Source organism: Macaca thibetana, chromosome 20 (assembly GCF_024542745.1).
Source record: "Macaca thibetana thibetana isolate TM-01 chromosome 20, ASM2454274v1, whole genome shotgun sequence".
NCBI classification, from domain to species: Eukaryota; Metazoa; Chordata; class Mammalia; order Primates; family Cercopithecidae; genus Macaca; species Macaca thibetana.
Genome location: NC_065597.1, coordinates 47,440,718 through 47,459,409, shown reverse-complemented (window position 1 = coordinate 47,459,409; position 18,692 = coordinate 47,440,718). Strand labels below are relative to the sequence as shown.

The window sequence follows — 18,692 nt, the reverse complement described above, 5'->3', positions numbered from 1 at the left end:
CTAGAGTGCAGTGGAGTGACCTCAGCTCACTGCAACCTCCGCCTCCCAGGCTCAAGCGATTCTGGTGCCTCAGCCTATGTTTCAGAAAGTTTTTAATTTGGATTAAGTTCAATGTGTCACTTTTTCCTTTTATGAATTATGCTTTAGGTATAAAGAACTCTTTGTATAACATTAGATCCTTAAGATATCCTTCTGTTTTTTCCCGAAAGTTTTATAGTTTTTACATTTTACATTTAAGTTTGTAACTCATTTGGAGTTAATTTTTGTATACGGGTTTTTGGGGTTTTGTGTTTTTGTCTATGGATGTCTAATTACTCTAACACCACCTGTTGAAAAGCACCACTGAATTGCCTTTGGTTTTTTTGTTTTGTTTTGTTTGTTTGTTTTTGAGTATAGTGACACCTTGCTGAACCTTCCAGGAGTTTTTTGGAAAAATCAATTACATTTCAATACACTAACAATGGACAGGTGAACACTGAAATGAAAAATATAATATGTGTCAGGCATGGTGTTGCACACCTGTAATCCTAGCACTTTGGGAGGCCGAGGCGGGCAGATCGCTTGAGATCAGGAGTTTGAGACCAGCCTGACCAACATGGTGCTGGGATTATAGGCGTAAGCCATTGTACCTGGCCTAGTTTTTTTAAAAATACTTTCCATCAGATAAAGAAGTTCTATTCTATTGTTTTTAATTTCAGTTAATATATTTTAAATTTCTTTTTATTTTATTTTTTATTTTTGTAGATAGAGATGGGGTCTCACTCTGCTGACCAGGTTGGTCTCGAACTCCTTCCCCATCTCTACTAAAAATACAAAAATTGGCCGGGCGTGGTGGCTCACTCCTGTAATCCCAACATTTTGGGAGGCCAAGGTGGGCGGATCACGTGAGGTCAGGAGTTCAAGACTAGCCTGGCCAACAGGCAAAACTCCATCTCTACTGAAAATGCAAAAATTAGCCAGGCGTGGCGGCACATGCCTGTAGTCTCAGCTACTTGGGAAGCACAAGAATTGCGAGAACCCAGGAGATGGAGGTTGCAGTGAGTTGAGATCACCCCAGTGCCCTGTAGCCTGGCTAAACTGTCTCAAAAAAAGAAAGAAAGAAAGAAAGAAAAATATGATTTACAATCTCTCAAAATAAGAAAAAGGAAATATGTAAGTGTAAATCTAATAAAATATGTATAGGACTTCTATGCTGAAAACTACACAACGCTAATGAAAGAAATCAAAGACCTGTATAAATGGAGAGACATACTACGTTCATGGATCAGAAGACTCACTATAGTTAAGATACTAATTCTCCCCCAAATTGTTATAGAAGTTTAATTAAATGTCTATTAAAATCCCAGCAAGTTTTTTTGTTTGTTTTGTTTTTATTTTTTAAATTTATTTATTTATATATTTATTTATTTATTTATTTATTTATTTTTAGATGGAGTTTCCCTCTGTCACCCAGACTAGAGTACAGTGGCATGATCTCAGCTCACTACAACCTCCACCTCTTGGGTTCAGGCAGTTCTCCTGCCTCAGCCTCCTGAGTAGCTAGGATTACAGGCAAATGCCACCACACCCAGCTAATTTTTGTATTTTTAGTAGAGACAGGGTTTCACCATGTTGGCCAGGCTGATCTTGAACTCCTGACCTTGTGATCTGCCCACCTCAGCCTCCCAAAGTGCTGGGATTACAGGTGTGAGCCATTGCGCCCAGCCTTGTTTTTGTTTTTTAGACAGAGTATTGCTCTGTTGCCCAGGCTGGAGTGCAGTGGTGTGATGTTGGCTAACTGCAACTTCCGCCTCCCGGGTTTAAGCAATTCTCCTGCCTCAGCCTTCCAAGTAACTGGGATTACAAGCGTACACCACCACGCCTGGCTAATTTTTGTATTTTTAGTAGAGACAGGGTTTTGCCATGTTCCAGTGGATACGAAATTATATATATATATGGACATGGTGACTCATGCTTGTAATTCCAGCACTTTGGAAGGCCAAGACAGGAAGATCACTTGAGACCAGGAGTCACCATGCCCATATATATATATAATTTCGTATCCACTGGACTTTTTTTTCTTTAGGGTTCTATCCCAATCAGTCACTTAAAAACCAAGTAACACAGACCTGAGGGGTGGGAGGTGGGGACTCATTGTGCACAGCAGTGGAGAAGAGGGAGGGGCAGGAGAGGTGGGTGATGCCAGGCAGCAGCAGCAGTGATGGGGCCACGACGTCACAGAGCAAGCTTCGTCTTCTCCCAGACCCTGGCTGGAGCCTCTGTGGCTTGGGGTGGGCAGTGGGGAGAACCCACCCCATGCCCTCCCCATCCCTTCCCCAGACAGTCTCCTTGTGGGCTCAACCCATGTCTTCTGACAGGAGCCTGAGGCACACGGAGAGGAGGAAGTGGAAGAGGACACGGGAGAGGCAGGGTGGTGGCAGGAATGAAGGCAGAGGTGGGGGGCTGACCAGGGCCACTCCACCCCATGCCCACCCCAGAGAGGGGCGAGGAAGCCACCATCACGCAGCGTGTCCCGGGGACCAGGCGGGGTTTAAGGCTGGGGCTGGGGTGGGCAGAGGCCTCAGTCAAAGCCGTTCCAGTGGCTGTGCTGCAAGTCTTATTCCAGTGTTGCGCGCGAGCCCTTGACACCATCCCGCAGGTGGGCACGCAGTGGTGTCCACCTCTGGCGCCTGCCTGCACCACCATGCGCACAGAGGCGCCGGCGCCACCTTCGCGGGCTGGCAGCATCTCTGCTTTGAGGATGCCCTCTCTGTGCGCCAAGTATTCACACTTGACACTGTAACCTTCAGGGACAGGTACGACGCTGAGGAGCTTGACATGCAGAGGTTGGGGACAGGTGCCTCGCGGATGTCCTTGCTCAGCCTGCGCACTGGGCGGGGGCAGAGCGAAGGTAATCTCATATCTGGGCAGGATCTTCAGGAGGCCAACCTTGACCAGAAAGCTGCTGTCGCTGTCCTGGGTGACCATGATCATGAAGCTTCTCATCAAAACAGACGTGGCTCTGGGAGTGTTACAGGCCGAGAAAATGGGGGTTGTGACCAACTCAGTATACCACTGGAGTCTATATGAGTAAACGGTAAACTGTTCTCATGAAAGCAGGGTGTTGGCATCTGCCCCGGGGGGGAGTGCTGAGGGCCGTTGGGCCCCAAGTGCAGTGTTCCTTGTGATTACCTATAAGAACATCTGAAGCCTGTTGTACAAAGAAAGAAATTATGTGTACCTGTGATAAATCAAGCAAGTGACCAACAGTTACCTCTCCCTCCCTGCTCTTCCTACCTAATAAATACAAAGGGCTGTGGAAGCTCAGGGCTGCCCTTGTTCACTAGAAGCAAGGAGCCTCCTGACTCCTTTCTTTTTTTTTTTTTTTTTTTTTTTTTTTGAGACGCAGTCTTGCTCTGTCGCCTAGGCTGGAGTGCAGTGGCCGGATCTCAGCTCACTGCAAGCTCCGCCTCCCGGGTTCACGCCATTCTCCTGCCTCAGCCTCCCGAGTAGCTGGGACTACAGGCGCCCGCCACCTCGCCCGGCTAGTTTTTTGTATTTTTTTAGTAGAGACGGGGTTTCACCGTGTTAGCCAGGATGGTCTCGATCTCCTGACCTCGTGATCCACCCGTCTCGGCCTCCCAAAGTGCTGGGATTACAGGCTTGAGCCACCGCGCCCGGCCCTGACTCCTTTCAAAATAGATATTTTTATCTTTGTCTTCATTTCTGCATTCATCCCCCTTCGTTCACACCCGCAGCAACCGACAGCAACACGGGAGCCCTCTGTATCATGGTCTGCCACAAAGCAGAGCGGATACTCCTCTGGACCCTGGGCTTGTTGCCCTTGTTGGCTGCAGCCATGGACGCCCTCCCTGCCACCCAGCTCCTGCCAGACACCGCCACTCACACTCAGCAGCCTCCCATGTTCCAGGGAAACCAGAAGGAGCCTTGCAGGGTGCACCCAGGGCCGGGCAGGGCAGGGATGACCCAGGCTCAGCTGCAGGAGCTCTATGCCAAGCACGAGGAAGAACCGGCCCATATTTTTAATTTTTTTTTTTTTTGAGATGGAGTCTGTCACTGTCGCCCAGGCTGGAGTGCAGTGGCGGAATCTCAGCTCACTGCAAGCTTCGCCTCCTGGGTTCACACCATTCTCCTGCCTCAGCCTCCCGAACAACTGGGACCACAGACGCCTGCCACCACGCCCGGCTAATTTTTTGTATTATTATTATTATTATTAATTTTTGAGATGGAGTCTCACTCTGTCACCCAAGCTAGAGTGCAGTGGTGCGATCTCGGCTCACTGCAAGCTCCATCTCCTGGGTTCACGCCATTCTCCTGCCCCAGCCTCCTGAGTAGCTGGTACTACAGGCGCCCGCCACAACGCCCGGCTAATTTTTTTGTATTTTTAGTAAAGATGGGATTTCACCGTGTTAGCCAGGATGGTCTCGATCTCCTGACCTTGTGATCTGCCTGCCTTGGCCTCCCAAAGTACTGGGATTACAGGTGTGAGCCACCACACCTGGCCATTTTTTGTATTTTTAGTAGAGATGGGGTTTCACTGTGTTAGCCAGGATGGTCTCGATCTCCTGACCTTGTGATCCACCCACTTCGGCCTCCCAAAGTGCTGGGATTACAGGCGTGAGCCATCTCACCCAGCCCTAATTTTGTTTCTTTTTTTTTTTTTTTTTTGAGATGGAGCTTTGCTCTTGTCGCTCAGGCTGGTGCACAGTGGTGCAATTTCAGCTCACTGCAGCCTCTACCTCCCGGGCTCAAGAGATCCTCCCACTCAGCTTCCCAAGTAGCTGGGACTATAGGCACACTCCACCCCGTCCAGCTAATTTTTGTATTTTTTGTTAGAGAAGGGGTTTCGCCATGTTGCCCAGGCTGGTCTCAAACTCCTGAGCTCAAGGGATCCACCCACTTGGGCCTCCCAAAGTTCTGGGATCACAGGTGTGAGCCACTGGGCCCAGCCTTGAATGGGTTTAATTTTTTTTTTTTTTTTTTTTTTTTTTTTGAGACTGAGTCTTGCTCTGTTGCCCAGGCTGGAGTGCAATGGCGAGATCTCAGCTCACTGAAACCTCTTTCTCCTGGGTTCACCTCGGCCTCCCAAAGTGCTGGGATTACAGGCATGTGCCACCACGCCTGGCTAATTTTTGTATTTTTAGTAGAGATGGGGTTTCTCCATGTTGGCCAGGATAGTCTCGAGCTCTTGACCTCGTGATCCGCCCACCTCAGACTCCCAAAGTGCTGGGATTACAGGCGTGAGCCACCTCGCCCGGCCTTTTTATTTTTTCTTATGTTAAATAAACAACAAAGAACTGTGAAATAAAATATATAGCAATACAAGGAAAAACATGAGAACAGTTTTATTGGAAATATTCTAACACATTTTCTGAACAAGTAATCAAAAAATAAATAAGGACATAGAAGATATGAACATATACATTTCTTACCCTGAAAACAAACAGTACACCTTCTTTTCAAGTTTCATGGACAGTGGACAAAAGTAAATAATTATTAAGCTACAGAGTATTTTGGTAAGTTTTGAAAAGTAGAAATTCTAGAAACCATTCTCAGATCAAAATGCAATACAACTAACAATAATGTAAAACACACCACTTAGAAATTTTGAAATGTAAGTAGCATCTCAAATTATCTTTAGGACAAGATGTAAATCAAGAATTAAAAAAATTAAAAAACAGACTATTTAGAAAATAATATAAAAAGTAGGATTAACAGGCAAAGCTATATGCAGAGGTAAAAACAGCATTAAATGCTTTTAGTGTCAAAAAGAGAAAACAAACAAATTAAGCATGCATGCAAGTTGAGGTTTTGGAAAGTAGTATAAAAACAGTCCCCCCAAAAATGGGAGAAAGGGAATATTTGAAATAGAAAACAGAAAAAACAAACACTCAGAGGCCTGAGAGGCGGTGGGATGAGCTTTCTGCCTGTGGACAGAGACACACTTGGCGGCATCCCTGGGGGCTTGGTCCCCTGGCGTGTGTCATCAGGCCTGTCCCCTCTCACTCCTCGACTCCTCCTGGTGTCCTCTCCTGCTCCCAGGGCTGAAGCTCCTGTGTCTATGTCATCACCGCATCTTGGAACATCCTGTGCCTCGATTGTGGCACTCTACATGTTGCTCTACAACTAATTCTTTTCACTTATGACTCACTTACTAGTAGACTCGACAGGACAGGAACCATGTCCTGATACTCGTTGGATCCACAGGGCCTGGTAGGCACTGAGTTCTTAATAGACATTTGCTGAGTGGAAGAATGAGTGGATGGGCTCAAGCACCAATTCCTGAGTTGCGTCTGGCCCCACTGCCCAGCCATAGGCCAGAAGCCCGTGTCCTGTGGCCTGGAATGAATTAGTCCAATGATAAGAGGACTAACTATGCAGGATCCACCTAATGGATTGTTATGCAACCTATAATGGCTGTGTTGACAATGTCAATAACATATGAGGAAGTGGGGCTTTGACTGGTTTTCTTTTTCCTTTTCTTTTGAGACGAAGTCTTGCTCTGTCGCCCAGGCTGGAGTGCAGTGGCACGATCTCGGCTCACTGCAAACTCCACCTCCCAGGTTCAAGTGATTCTCCTGCCTCAGCCTCCCGAGTAGCTGGGATTACAGGCACCTGCCACCGTGCCCGGCTAATTTTTGTATTTTTAGTAAAGACAGGGTTTCATCATATTGGCCAGGCTGGTCTCAAATTCCTGACCTCGTGATCTACCCGCCTTGACCTTCCAAAGTGCTGGGATTACAGGCGTGAGCCACCGTGCCTGGCCTCTTTTTCTTTTTCCTTTTTTTAATTTTTCTGAGATGGAGTCTCGCTCTGTCCCCCAGGCTGGAGTGCAGTGGCATGATCTCGGCTCACTGCAACCTCCGCCTCCCGAGTTTAAGCGATTCTCCTGCCTCAGCCTCCCAAGTAGTTGGGATTACAGATGCCCGCCTGCCACTCCTGGCTAATTTTGTATTTTTAGTAGAGGGGGGGTTTCACCATGTTGGCCAGACTGGTCTGATTTTTTTTATTTCCTCTTTTTACTAAATAATCAAATATTTCTTGTGTGAAATGGAAAATAGTCTTCTCCTCAAGTCCCAGTTCAAACGCCATCTTCTCTGGGAACGACCCTGATTTCTCCAACCAGAAACACTCTGGCCTTTCCTGGGCTCCCAGAGCACCTGCCCCTCCCTCTGGTCTCTTACAGTTTCTGCCTTTGGTTATCCGTGTACCGCCAAGGGGCTCTCAGCACCCCGTAGGCAGGACTGCAGACTTCCCGGATGCCTGCACCCCAGGATGTTCATTCCGGCTTAAACCCACCCTCTGTGGGCCGTGTGGGGTGGGAGAGGACAACATACAGGTTTGAATGAGCAGTGGCCTGAATCACAGAGACCACACAGAACTCAAAGTATGCCAGGGCAGAGTATCATGGTCCCCAAACAGACTCCAGCAAGCCTTGGGGACCAGCCTGTGCACACTCACACCTGCTGTGTTACACCTGGCTGGGAAAAGGTCCTGGGAGCAGGTTGTGTGGCTCTAGCCGCAATGAGGCAGGGAGACACGGGTTTGCTGTCACATCACTGGGGGCTGGTGAGTGCAGTTGAGACACGTGTTATAATCATCGTTTTTTTGCCCAGATGAACAAGGAGAGGGCATTCAGGCATGGTGACCCACCTGAGCCACCTCCAGGGGCAAGAGATGAGCGGATTTACTTTAGAAAGGACGACAGCATCAACCACTGCCACGGCCCCCCAGATCATCTGTACTTGGCTGTCAGAACAGTCCTCCTGAAACGCCAATCACACCTGTCACTCACTGCCCTGCTCCGGACTCTTCAGTGGGCTCCCCAGTGCTCAGCATTCGGCCTGACACTCCAGGCGCCCTGTGCCTTTGTCCCCACCTACCTCTCCATTGCAAATTCTGGCCATAGACCCCTGCACCCCCGAACAGTGCACTCCCATATCAGTCCACATTCTCCCCTTACAACATTTCATCCAAGACCATGGATTCATGGCCTTAAGTTTACTTCTGGTCTGGACTTCTGTGTCAGCTCCAGAGTCTAGTTGTCTCACTGACCCCTTCACTTGGGTGCCAGAGAACACTGGATGTTCCAGACCCCTCGAACTCAATGCATCTAACACCTCCCCCACTACCCAACCCCAGAGCAGCTCCAGCTGCTCCGGTAGCTCTCAACTCTGCCCTCTCTGACTGTGCGTTCAGTCCACCACTAAGTCCTGCTGATTCTACCTTCAATGTTTTTCTTTTCTTCTAGAGACAGGGTCTCACTCTGTTACCGAGGCTGGAGTACACAATCATGGCTCACTGGAGCCTCAAACTCCTGGGCTCAAGTGATCCTCCCACCTCAGCCTCCCAGATAGTTAGGACTACAGGTGCACAGCACCATGCCTGACTAATTCTTACTTTTTTTTTTTTTTTTTTTTTTTTTTTTTTTTAAAGAGACAGGCTGTTGCCATGTTGCCCAGGCGGGTCTCAAACTCCTGGCCTCAAGTGATCCTCCTGCCTTGGCCTCCCAAAGTGTTGGGATTACAGGTGTGAGCCACCGCACACGGCTTCCAATGTTTCTCTTACCTCTATCCATTCCCTCCCCCTGTATGTCACAACCCTAATCTAAGCCACATCTCCCATCTGGACTACACAAGGGTCTCCCTGCTTCCTCATCTGTGCCCCTATAAGTGCATTCTCACACAGTCAGGGTGATCTTATCTGTAAACTGAATCATGCCACTCCACTGAAGCTGGGATGAAATCCAGGCTTCTAGTTTTAAGGAGCTTCCAGCGGCCAAATCTGGGGCAATCTGAGCACCAAAATAATTAAGATTAATAACTAATTGTAAAATTTATTGGAAAATAATAGAAATCCAAGAGTTCCTACGAATAGTGACTCTATAAATAAGTGGACAGAAGAATGCCAAGTGTTGACTAATAAATGTGGAGGGAGTCCTGGGGTTGAGTTACTATTCTGTAACCATCGTGATTCTTAGGCAATAATCATCAATAGGTGTTAGTCTCATCTATTTAACTTTTGATGTGGAATAGGATATAGTCATGGTTATAAAATACCTCCTCATAGATTACTGGTTTTAAGGGAAAAATAGTAACTATAGATTGGAGAAATCAGATAACCTTGACTTGGTGATCAAAATTAAAATCACCAAGGAGGGGCTGGGCGTGGTGGCTCACTCCTGTAATCCCAGCACTTTGGGAGGCTGAGGCAGGAGGGTCTCCTGAGGTCAGGAGTTCAAGACCAGCCTGGTCAACATGGCAAAATCCTGTCTCTACTAAAAAATACAAAAATTAGCCAGGCATTGTAGTGGTACCTGTAATCCCAGATACTCAGGAGGCTGAGGCAGGGAGAATTGCTTGAACCCAGGAGGGAGAGGTTGCAGTGAGTTGCGATCACACCACTGTACTCCAGCCTAGGCAACACAGTGAGACTCTGTTTAAAAAAAAAAATCACCAAGGAGGAACAGATAGACATGTATGGCTTTAGCTGTTACACTGAGAAGGACACAGTATCACTTACACGGTCTTCCAGCCAGGAATGCATAACCCATATATTATAATGAAGAAACAGCAGACAAACCCCAAATGAAGAATGTTCTATTAAAATAAAGGGGAAGATTGAATTCTTCAATAAAGTCAACACCATGCAAGACAAAGAAAGGCCGACCATTCCCGATTAAGGGATACTAGAGAGAGACAACAACTGAATGCCATACATCATTCTTAGACTGGATCCTGGGCTAGAGGAGAAACGCCATCTAAAGGGCATTACTGAGACAAGTGACAAGATGGGAGGTAAATTAGATACCACATTGGATCAGTGTGAAATTTAATGCAGTGGATAACTGTACTGTGGGAGGAAACACACACTATTTAGGGGTAGAGGAACATGAGGTCTGCAACTTATTCTCAACTGGACTGGAATCAAAGTCATCTGCATATACCTTGAATAGAGAGATAGCCAGTGACAGAGAAATTGGGTAAAATGTGAACACCAGATGAATCTGGGACAAAGGCTATGCAGGTGTCCGTTGTACTATTCTTGAGACTTTTCTGTAACTTTGAAATTATTTCCAAATAAAAAGTTAAACCAGGAAGGGCATAGTGGCTCATGCCTGTAATCCCTTTGGGGATTTGTAAGCACTGTGGGAGGCCAAGGAGGGTGGATCACTTGAGGTCAGGAGTTCGAGACCAGCCTGGCCAACATGGCGAAACACTCGCTCTACTAAAAATACAAAAATTAGCCAGGTGTAGTGGCGGGTGCCTGTAATCCCAGCTACTTGAGAGGCTGAGGTGGGAGACTCGCTTGAACCCCACAGGTAGAGGCAATGAGCCAAGATCACACCACTGTACTCCAGCCTGGGGACACAGTGAGTCTGTCTTAAATTTAAGAAAAAAAAAAAAAAAGTTAACCCCAAACCTCCAGGTTTCTTACTGTGGCCCACGAGGCTCTGCCATCACCCCTGCCCAGGCCACCCGGCCTTATCTCAGCCCATCTCCCTGCACGCTCAGCTCCCACTACACGGACTGCCTTTCAGTTTTCCCACCATGCCAAGCTCTTTCCCGCTCCTGGGTCTTTTGGGCCTACTCTTGCCTGTCTATGGAATTCTCCTCCCCAACTCAGATCTCAGGAGATAGTAATTGTCACTTTCTCACAATGACCTTCTTTGACTACCTTCATCTAATTTAGATCTACAATATGCTTTTATGGCACCAAGAACTTTTCCTTCATGACACTTATCACAGTTTATAAGGGTGTATTTTGGGGGACTGCATGACGTCTGTCTTCTCCAATAGCCTGGATGCTCCCTAAAGCCAGGAATCCTGTCTGTTCTCCTCATGAATGCATCTTTCCGCCCCAGCGGCTGGACCTGGCACGCAGCTGGGCATTCGGCAGCCAGCTGACTGATTAAATGGTGAATTCCACTCTCCAAGTTCATCCCCAGACTGTTGGTAGCTCTCAGAGAACACGCTCTGTGGTCTATCTCTAGCCCTGAGAACTCATTCAAGAGGTTTCGTCTTTAAAGGCTTTCTAAATTCCCCACCACTACACCGCAATTTGGAACCAAGAGGCCATGGCAGGGAGGAGGTAGCAATTGGGAGGCAAGCCGTGTTATGGGAGACATCATGCAGGAGACCCAGAGAGGGGATGTCAAGGAGGCTGCTCAGGCTGGCGCTCAGAGGGGCAGTCTGGGTTATACTGAGAGGACCAACGGCTGGAGCTGCGCACATCAAGGAGACCCATGCAGAAGAAAGAGTCTAAGGACAGGGCCCAAACGAGCCTGACTTAGGGCTAAGCAAGAAAAACAGCCCTGGAAGCAAAGCAGCAGTGTCCAGAGAAGCAGCAGTGATATTCTGAGACAGAAAAAGTTGTTACCAAAGGCAAGAAAGGAGGACATTTAGGCACTGAAACCTCATATATTTGGATTTTCTTCTTCCTTGTTCAAGATCAGCAGTCTGGCACCTGGTGGTTGAGGCAGGCTGGTGGGGTTAAGAGCTTGGTCTATAAACTAGCCGGGCGTGGTGGCACACGTCTGTAGTCCCAGCTACTCGGGAGGCTGAGGCACGAGAATCACTTGAATCTGGGAGGTGGAGGTTGCAGTGAGCTGAGATTGTGCCACTGCACTCCAGCCTGGATGATAGAGTGAGACTCCAGCTCAAAAAACACACAAACAAAAAGAACTTGGACTGTGTCTGAATCCTGACTTCATAATATATTAATATCAGCTGAGTGACCTTGGGCAACGGACATGACTTCCCGGGACTCCAAGCCCTCATCTGTACGTTGTTGAGGGGGCTGCTGTCAGAATGACACGTGATCCTCTTTGGAAGCCCTTTGAGCCATATTTGGTCTACGGTCTAGGAAACGAATGACATCGTGGTGCATGCACAGCGCGAGAGGGTGCACTGGTTCCAGTTCACAGGAATGTGTCCTAAGTTCAACCTTTCACCAATAGCAGTTTCAGACAAAAGTCAGAGCCCTCCACCCACCTTCTATTACATGTCCCCTTCCTCTGATGCGGCCCCTAATTAAAAACAAAAACAAAAACATAAACATACAGTGGGCAGGTTCCATTTAACATGATCCTTCCTCTAAAGCCTCCTTCTGAAAAATCGGTTTTCTCCCTGTCCCCAAGGGTGCCCCAAGTCATACCATGCCAGAGTTTGCCCTCATGACTGTAATTATTCCTCAGCTGAGAGCATTTTGCACTGTTTTCCAGCCACCCATGGTGACACTCGCCTCAACACAGCTATCTTCTGTGGATATAGGTAAGTATTCTCAGGCCCCTTACTTGGGGATACCATTAATGTCTTCCCGTAGCTTTGGACCATCCCATCTCTGAAGGCAAGAGAAGTGTGTGGCTACCATTTCACAGCTTAGAAAGCACTTCCCCAACACAGCCTCCCTTTCATCCTCACGACTGCCCGGAGAGGTAGATACAGCAGGTAACAGCTACAGTGGTTTGTGTTTATGAAGCACTTACAATGTACCATGCTCTGTGTTAAGCATTTTCATATGTGATCCAATTTAAACTCATGAAAACTCTATGAAGATGATGTTTGCCACAATGATCAATCAGTGCCACCACTTTACAGAAGAGAAAAATGGAGTGGCTCGTAACTTGCCTCAGATCAAAGAGGTAGTAAGTAATGGAGCCAGGATTCAAGCCTCAGACTGACTGACTCCAGAGCCACACTCTTAACCCTCCTACAATATTGCCTCGCAAAGCAAGCATTGACTTCCCACACATTATTCTACCAATTAAATTGAAGCTCAAAGAGGTAAAATGACTTGCCTAAGCTCTCACCATCAGGAACTGGTAGAGCTAGGATCCATACTTGGATTCTCTGGCTCTGAGGCCCCGAAACCAGAAAGGCAAGATTCAATGTTTTAGGCAAAATTTCAGAAGCAGACTTGACTTGCCGATGCTGCTCAGCCCAGAGTACTGTTTCTTTTTCTTTCTTTTTCCGTTTTGTGTGTGTGTGTGTGTGTGTGTGTGTGTGTGACGAATCTCCCTCTGTCACCCAGGCTGGAGTGCAGTGGTGGGATCTCAGCTCGCTGCAACCTCTGCCTCCCTGGTTCAAGCAATTTTCCTGCCTCAGCATCCTGAGTAGGTGGGATTTCAGGCATGCACCAGCATGCCTGGCTAATTTTTGTATTTTTAGGAGAGATGGGTTTCACCATGTTGGTCAGGCTGGTCTCGAACTCCTGACCTCGTGATCCGCCTGCCTCGGCCTCCCAAAGTGCTGGGATTACAGGCATGAGCCACTGCGCCCAGCCTTTCTTTTTCTTTTTTGAGACAGAGTCTCACTCTGTCACCCAGGCTGGAGTGCAGTGGCACAATCTCTGCTCACGGCAACTTATATCTCCCAGGTTTAAGCGATTCTCCTGCCTCAGCCTCCCGAGTAGCTTGGACTACAGGTGTACAGCACCGTGCCTGGCTTTTTTTTTTTTTTTTTTTTTTTTTGTATTTTTAGTAGAGATGAGGTTTCACCATGTTGGCCAGACTGGTGACCTTAAGTGATCCAACCGCCTCGGCCTCCCAAAGTGCTGGGATTATAGGCATGAGCCACTGTGCCCGGCCCCAAAGTAGTGTTTCTATGCAGGAAATCACTCCTGGAATTTATCAGGAAATCTGTATGTTCTTCTGAATCTCAAAAATGATCAGTCAAGAAACTGGGAAAATGGGGAAAAGCATTATAATTCTCCTGTGAGAATTAATGCTTAACAATCAACACAGAGGCATTCCTGGCTTAAAGAAATCCACCGATGTCAAGTTGAAAGCAAGAGAAGGCAACGTTGACACACGGAGTCTAAAGTTAAGGTCCTGTAATCCCAGTACTTTGGGAGGCTGAGGCGGTTGGATCATTTGAGGTCAGGAGTTCAAGACCAGCCTGGCCAACATGGCAAAACCCTGTCTCTACAAAAAACCTAGCTGGGCATGGTGGCACATGCCTGTAATCCCAGCTACTTGGGTGGCTGAGGCACAAGAATTGCTTGAACCCGGGAGGTGGAGGTTGCAGTGAGTCAAGATCACACCACTGCACTTGAGTCTGGGAGCTGGAGCAAGACTGTCTCAAAAAAATAAATAAAGTTAAGGTAGACAATTCCAGAATATGGGACAAGAGTACCTAGGAGATAAGTCGTCAAAATACTTTTTGTAGCTGTTAACACACTAAAAGTATATTGGTGGCTCTCTCTGCTAAGAGCAAATCATTCTCACAAATATTAATGTTTACGTGCAGTGTATTTTATACAAATCCTACAAATGATGTTCTAATAAATAACAAGTTTTGGAAACAAATAAGTCCTTAAATTGGCAAATTCTCTCCCTCTCTCTTTTTTTAAGAGACAGGGTCTTGCTCTGTTGCCCAGGCTGGAGTGCAGTGGTGCAATCACAGCTCACTATAGCCTCAAACTCAGGACTCAAGAGACCCTCCTGCTCTGGCTTCCCAAAGTGCTGTAATTACAGGCACGTGCCACCATACTCAGCCTAAACTGGCAATTTCAACTCGTGATTCTGTGTAGTGTTGTTAATCTTGTCAAATATTTGAACATCTTGTTATTTAAACACTACCCAATAATGTTCATTGGCATTTTTCAGTTATTGAATATTTGCTATGGCCTACAGTTCTTTGTAACTACTACTAAATGTGTATTTCTTATTTATTAAAAAATACAGAAAGTGGCCGGGCACGGTGGCTCACGCCTGTAATCCCTGCACTTTGGGAGGCTGAGGTGGGTGGGTCACCTAAGGTCAGGAGTTTGAGACCAGCCTGGCCAACATGATGAAACCCTCTCTGTACTAAAAATACAAAAAATTAGCCGGGTGTGGTTGGTGGCACATGCCCGTAATCCCAGTTACTAGGGAGGCTGAGGCAAGAGAATCACTTGGACCCGGGAGGTGGAGGTTGCAGTGAGCTGAGATCACACCACTGCACTCCAGCCTGAGTGACAAGAGCAAAACTCTGTCTCCAAAAAAAAAAAAAAAAAAAAAAAAAAAAAGAAAAATACAGAACAACATGCTTTCAGGAATTCCCCCAAATTCCAATTTTTCTTTTTTTTTTTTCTTTTTTTTTTTTTTTTTTTTTTTTTTTTTTTTGTTTTTTTTGAGACGGAGTCTCGCTGTGTTGCCCAGGCTGGAGTGCAGTGGCGTGATCTCGGCTCACTGCAAGCTCCGCCTCCCGGGTTCACGCCATTCTCCCGCCTCAGCCTCCCAAGTAGCTGGGACTACAGGCGCCTGCCACCACGCCCGGCTAGTTTTTTGTATTTTTAGTAGAGACGGAGTTTCACCATGTTAGCCAGGATAGTCTCGATCTCCTGACCTCGTGATCCACCCGCCTCGGCCTCCCAAAGTGCTGGGATTACAGGCTTGAGCCACCACGCCCGGCCACCAAATTCCAATTTTTCATTCCCAACTCCTGAAGGTTAGGTTCCCTTTTGGGAACTTGGAAATCTTAGCCCAGAGGAACTGGACGAACTTCCCAGACAATCCAGTGGAAGGCAAATGGAGAGAGGTCATCCTTGTTGGCCTCCAGGAAGGCTCTACACAGGAGCTGGTCCTGGAGTGGAGCCTCCTTCACCAACATCACCCTGGTAATGACTCAGAAAAGGTCACTCCAGAATTCCATGGGCTGAGCCTAAAGCATTGGCTTGAAGCGTGAAATTTGTGTGTCATCTCAATCATTGGTGCAAATGTTAACTTTCATCCCAGGGAGTATCTGCTCACTTCAGTGTAAAAAGCGTTTTCTATAATTCACCAGAGAAAAATGAATGCTCTCCATAAATGGAGGCCCTGTTAACCCACGGCCTTAACCCCGCCGTGTCCCATGCACGGGAAGTGGCACCGCAGTGCTGGCTGTGGAGTCAGGCAGGCAGGCAGGCCGGCCTGTGATCTGAATTCTGGTTCTGCCACCTACTGGCTTGTGTGACTTTGGGCAGGTTCCTTAACCTCTCAGACTCAATTTCTCCACTGCAAAATGCAGATAATGAGAATATCCATGCCACAGGGATGCAGTGAGAACTAAATTACATCAGTCACAATGCCTGGTACAGAGTAAACCCTCAATAAACGGGAGGTGTTATTATTTCCTAGTACAACAGACCCAACGGTGAAGTCAGGAAGTGAGAGCTTGGTGAAGGGCCTCGGATCCACCCAAAAGGCTCACTCGCACTGCTTCTTGGGCTAGGATTTTCCAGGTAGGTTAGGCCACTAGCTCAGGGCTGCCCCAGAAGTCTCCGTGCCTCCACACGGTTCCGTAGCGCGAGGCAGGCGTCTGGGCTGAAAGGCCACTACTGTTCCACGCGGGTTTCCAGGTGGGCCTGCTAGGCTGACACCCTGGTGGAAGCACTTGCCGTATGTCCTTGGGCGTTGGAGGTCCCCCGGCGCTGGCGTACAGAAGCCCTGGTGTGCCGGGTGGCTTCCGCGCCGGGGTCTCTGCGCGTGCGCGGGCCTCAACGCATGCGTGGACGTCTGGGCACCACGTGGGCGGCGCGTGGTGCTGCCGAAGGCGTGAGGGTGGCGGGTACCGTGTGCCTGTCCCCGACACGGCCCCTGCCTGCTATGGACCCGGAGGCTCAGTGCCGGCAGGACTCGGGACTCGGCGCCTCTCTTGGGGTGGCAGGCACCTCGCATGGCACACTCGGGCCACTGGGCGGGTGGCCGCGTGGGTGCGTGAGGAGACGGGCAAGGCAGCCCGGTGCACCCCTCCCCTGGGCCTCTAGCAAGGCGGCCTCAGGCGCTGGATGTGGTCCAAGTTCTGCCCTAAGCCCTTCCCGCGCATTTGGGCGCCAGTGGTGAGCCAGATGGATGCTGTGGCCTTAGGTTCGGGCAGGTGTAGGGCCGCTTGCCCCAGATGTTACCGCGGTGGGTGAGCTGGGAAGCTCTTTCCGCCCTCGGGGCACAGGTAGTGGCTGGATCTTGGGGCAGCCAAGGGAGGCTTTAGGGGCCTTGGCTTGCTTGGGGAGCCCACTCACCTCCCCTTACCCTGGGGGATCGTCCTGGGTGCTCTCGGGGCCTTGCTGCCTCCCCCGGGAGCTCTGGTGTCCGGCACCGCTGTGGAACTGGGCCGGGCATTTGTCCGGAGGCCCCTCCTGGGCAGGAGCCTCCTTAGGGGCTCTGTCTTCAGCCCCTTCTCGTGGAGGGCTCTCCTCGTCATTCTCACTCCCGAATCCTGTAAGGAGAAAAGAAGAATCTGGGTACTGTTTCCTCTTCTCCTCATCTCACTGACTTTCCACAAACTTGCCCCGTTTATGACTTCCAAATGGGGCAAGTTGGTGGAAAGTCTTTTGCAAGCGATTAAGTTGTGTATTTTTGACAGCAGGCAGAGGGTGAGGCAGGACCTTGTAGGAAACCTGTAAGACCTCAGTTTCTGATATTAGACAGTCCTGGGTTTGAATCCCAATTCCAACCATTACCTGTAGTGTAATCTTGGGCAAGCTAGATAACCGTAATGGCAGCCTCAGATGATTCTGTCAGTGTGGTTGGTACATCCACAGGCCATCAGGGATATGTTAAATTGGAAAATCAATATAAAACTTTACCTTTAAGAAAATTTTTGGGCCGGGCGCGGTGGCTCATGCCTGTAATCCCAGCACTTTGGGAGGCCGAGGCGGGCGGATCACAAGGTCAGGAGATCGAGACCACGGTGAAACCCCGTCTCTACTAAAAATACAAAAAATTAGCCGGGCGTGGTGGCGGGCGCCTGTAGTCCCAGCTACTCAGGAGGCTGAGGCAGGAGAATGGCGTAAACCCAGGAGGCGGAGCTTGCAGTGAGCCGAGATCGCGCCACTGCACTCCAGCCTGGGCGACAGAGCGAGACTCCGTCTCAAAAAAAAAAAAAAAAAAAAACAAAAAACAAAAAAAGAAAATTTTTGGCCAGACGCGGTGGCTCACACCTGTAATCCCAGCACTTTGGGAGGCCGAGGTGGGTCGCCTGAGGTCAGGAGTTCAAGACCAGCCTGACCAAAATGGTGAAACCCCGTCTCTACTAAAAATATAAAAATTAGCTGGGCGCGGTGATGGGCGCCTGTAGTCCCAGCTACTCGGGACGCTGATACAGAAGAATCTCTTGAACCCAGTAGGCAGAGGTTGCAGTGAGCCAAGATCATGCCACTGCACTCCAGCCTGGGCAACAGAGTGAGACTCTGTCTGAAGAAAAAAAAGAAAAACGTTTTTTAGCAGAGTACGATGGTTTAGCCTGTAATCCCAGCACTTTGGGAGGGAGGTCAAACAAAGCAGGATGATTGGGTTCAGGACCAGCCTGGGGCCAGGCATGCTGGCTCACGCCTGTAATCCCAGCACTTTGGGAGGCCAAGGTGGGCGGATCACTTGAGGTCAGGGGTTCGAGACCAGCCTGGCCAACATGGTGAAACCCCATCTCTACTAAAAATACAAAAATTAGCTGGGCATGGTGGTGCGGCACCTGTAATCCCAGCTACTTGGGATGCTGAGGCATGAGAATCGCTTGAGCCTGGGAGGCGGAGGTTGCAGAGAGCCAAGATCGCATCACTGCACTCCAGCCTGGGTGACAGAGCAAGAGTCTGTCTCAAAAACAAAACAAACAAACAAAACGAAAAAGCCCAGCCTGGGCAACATAGCGAGATTCCATCTTTACAAAATATTAAAAAATTAGCCCAGTATGATGGCATGTGCCTGTAGTCCCGGCTGCTGGGGGTGGGTGGCAAGG

General features: G+C 48.6%; 2 protein-coding genes and 1 pseudogene across 3 annotated transcripts in view; all 3 read right to left on the bottom strand.

Moving 5' to 3' along the window:
- The window catches only part of LOC126944241 (zinc finger protein 688), a 437,324-nt gene that overhangs the window by 252,706 nt on the left and 165,926 nt on the right, over positions 1 to 18,692 (bottom strand). The gene's annotated exons all lie outside the window — the stretch shown is intronic.
- On the bottom strand, positions 2,561 to 3,840 carry LOC126944270 (UPF0687 protein C20orf27-like; annotated as a pseudogene).
- BCL7C (BAF chromatin remodeling complex subunit BCL7C) overlaps positions 12,988 to 18,692 on the bottom strand; it is a 64,165-nt gene continuing 58,460 nt past the window's right edge. The window contains exon 6 of the mRNA XM_050773567.1: positions 12,988 to 17,177. Within this exon, the coding sequence (XP_050629524.1) occupies positions 16,977 to 17,177 (201 nt within the window). The 3' untranslated portion in view covers positions 12,988 to 16,976. The remainder of the gene's footprint in view (positions 17,178 to 18,692) is intronic.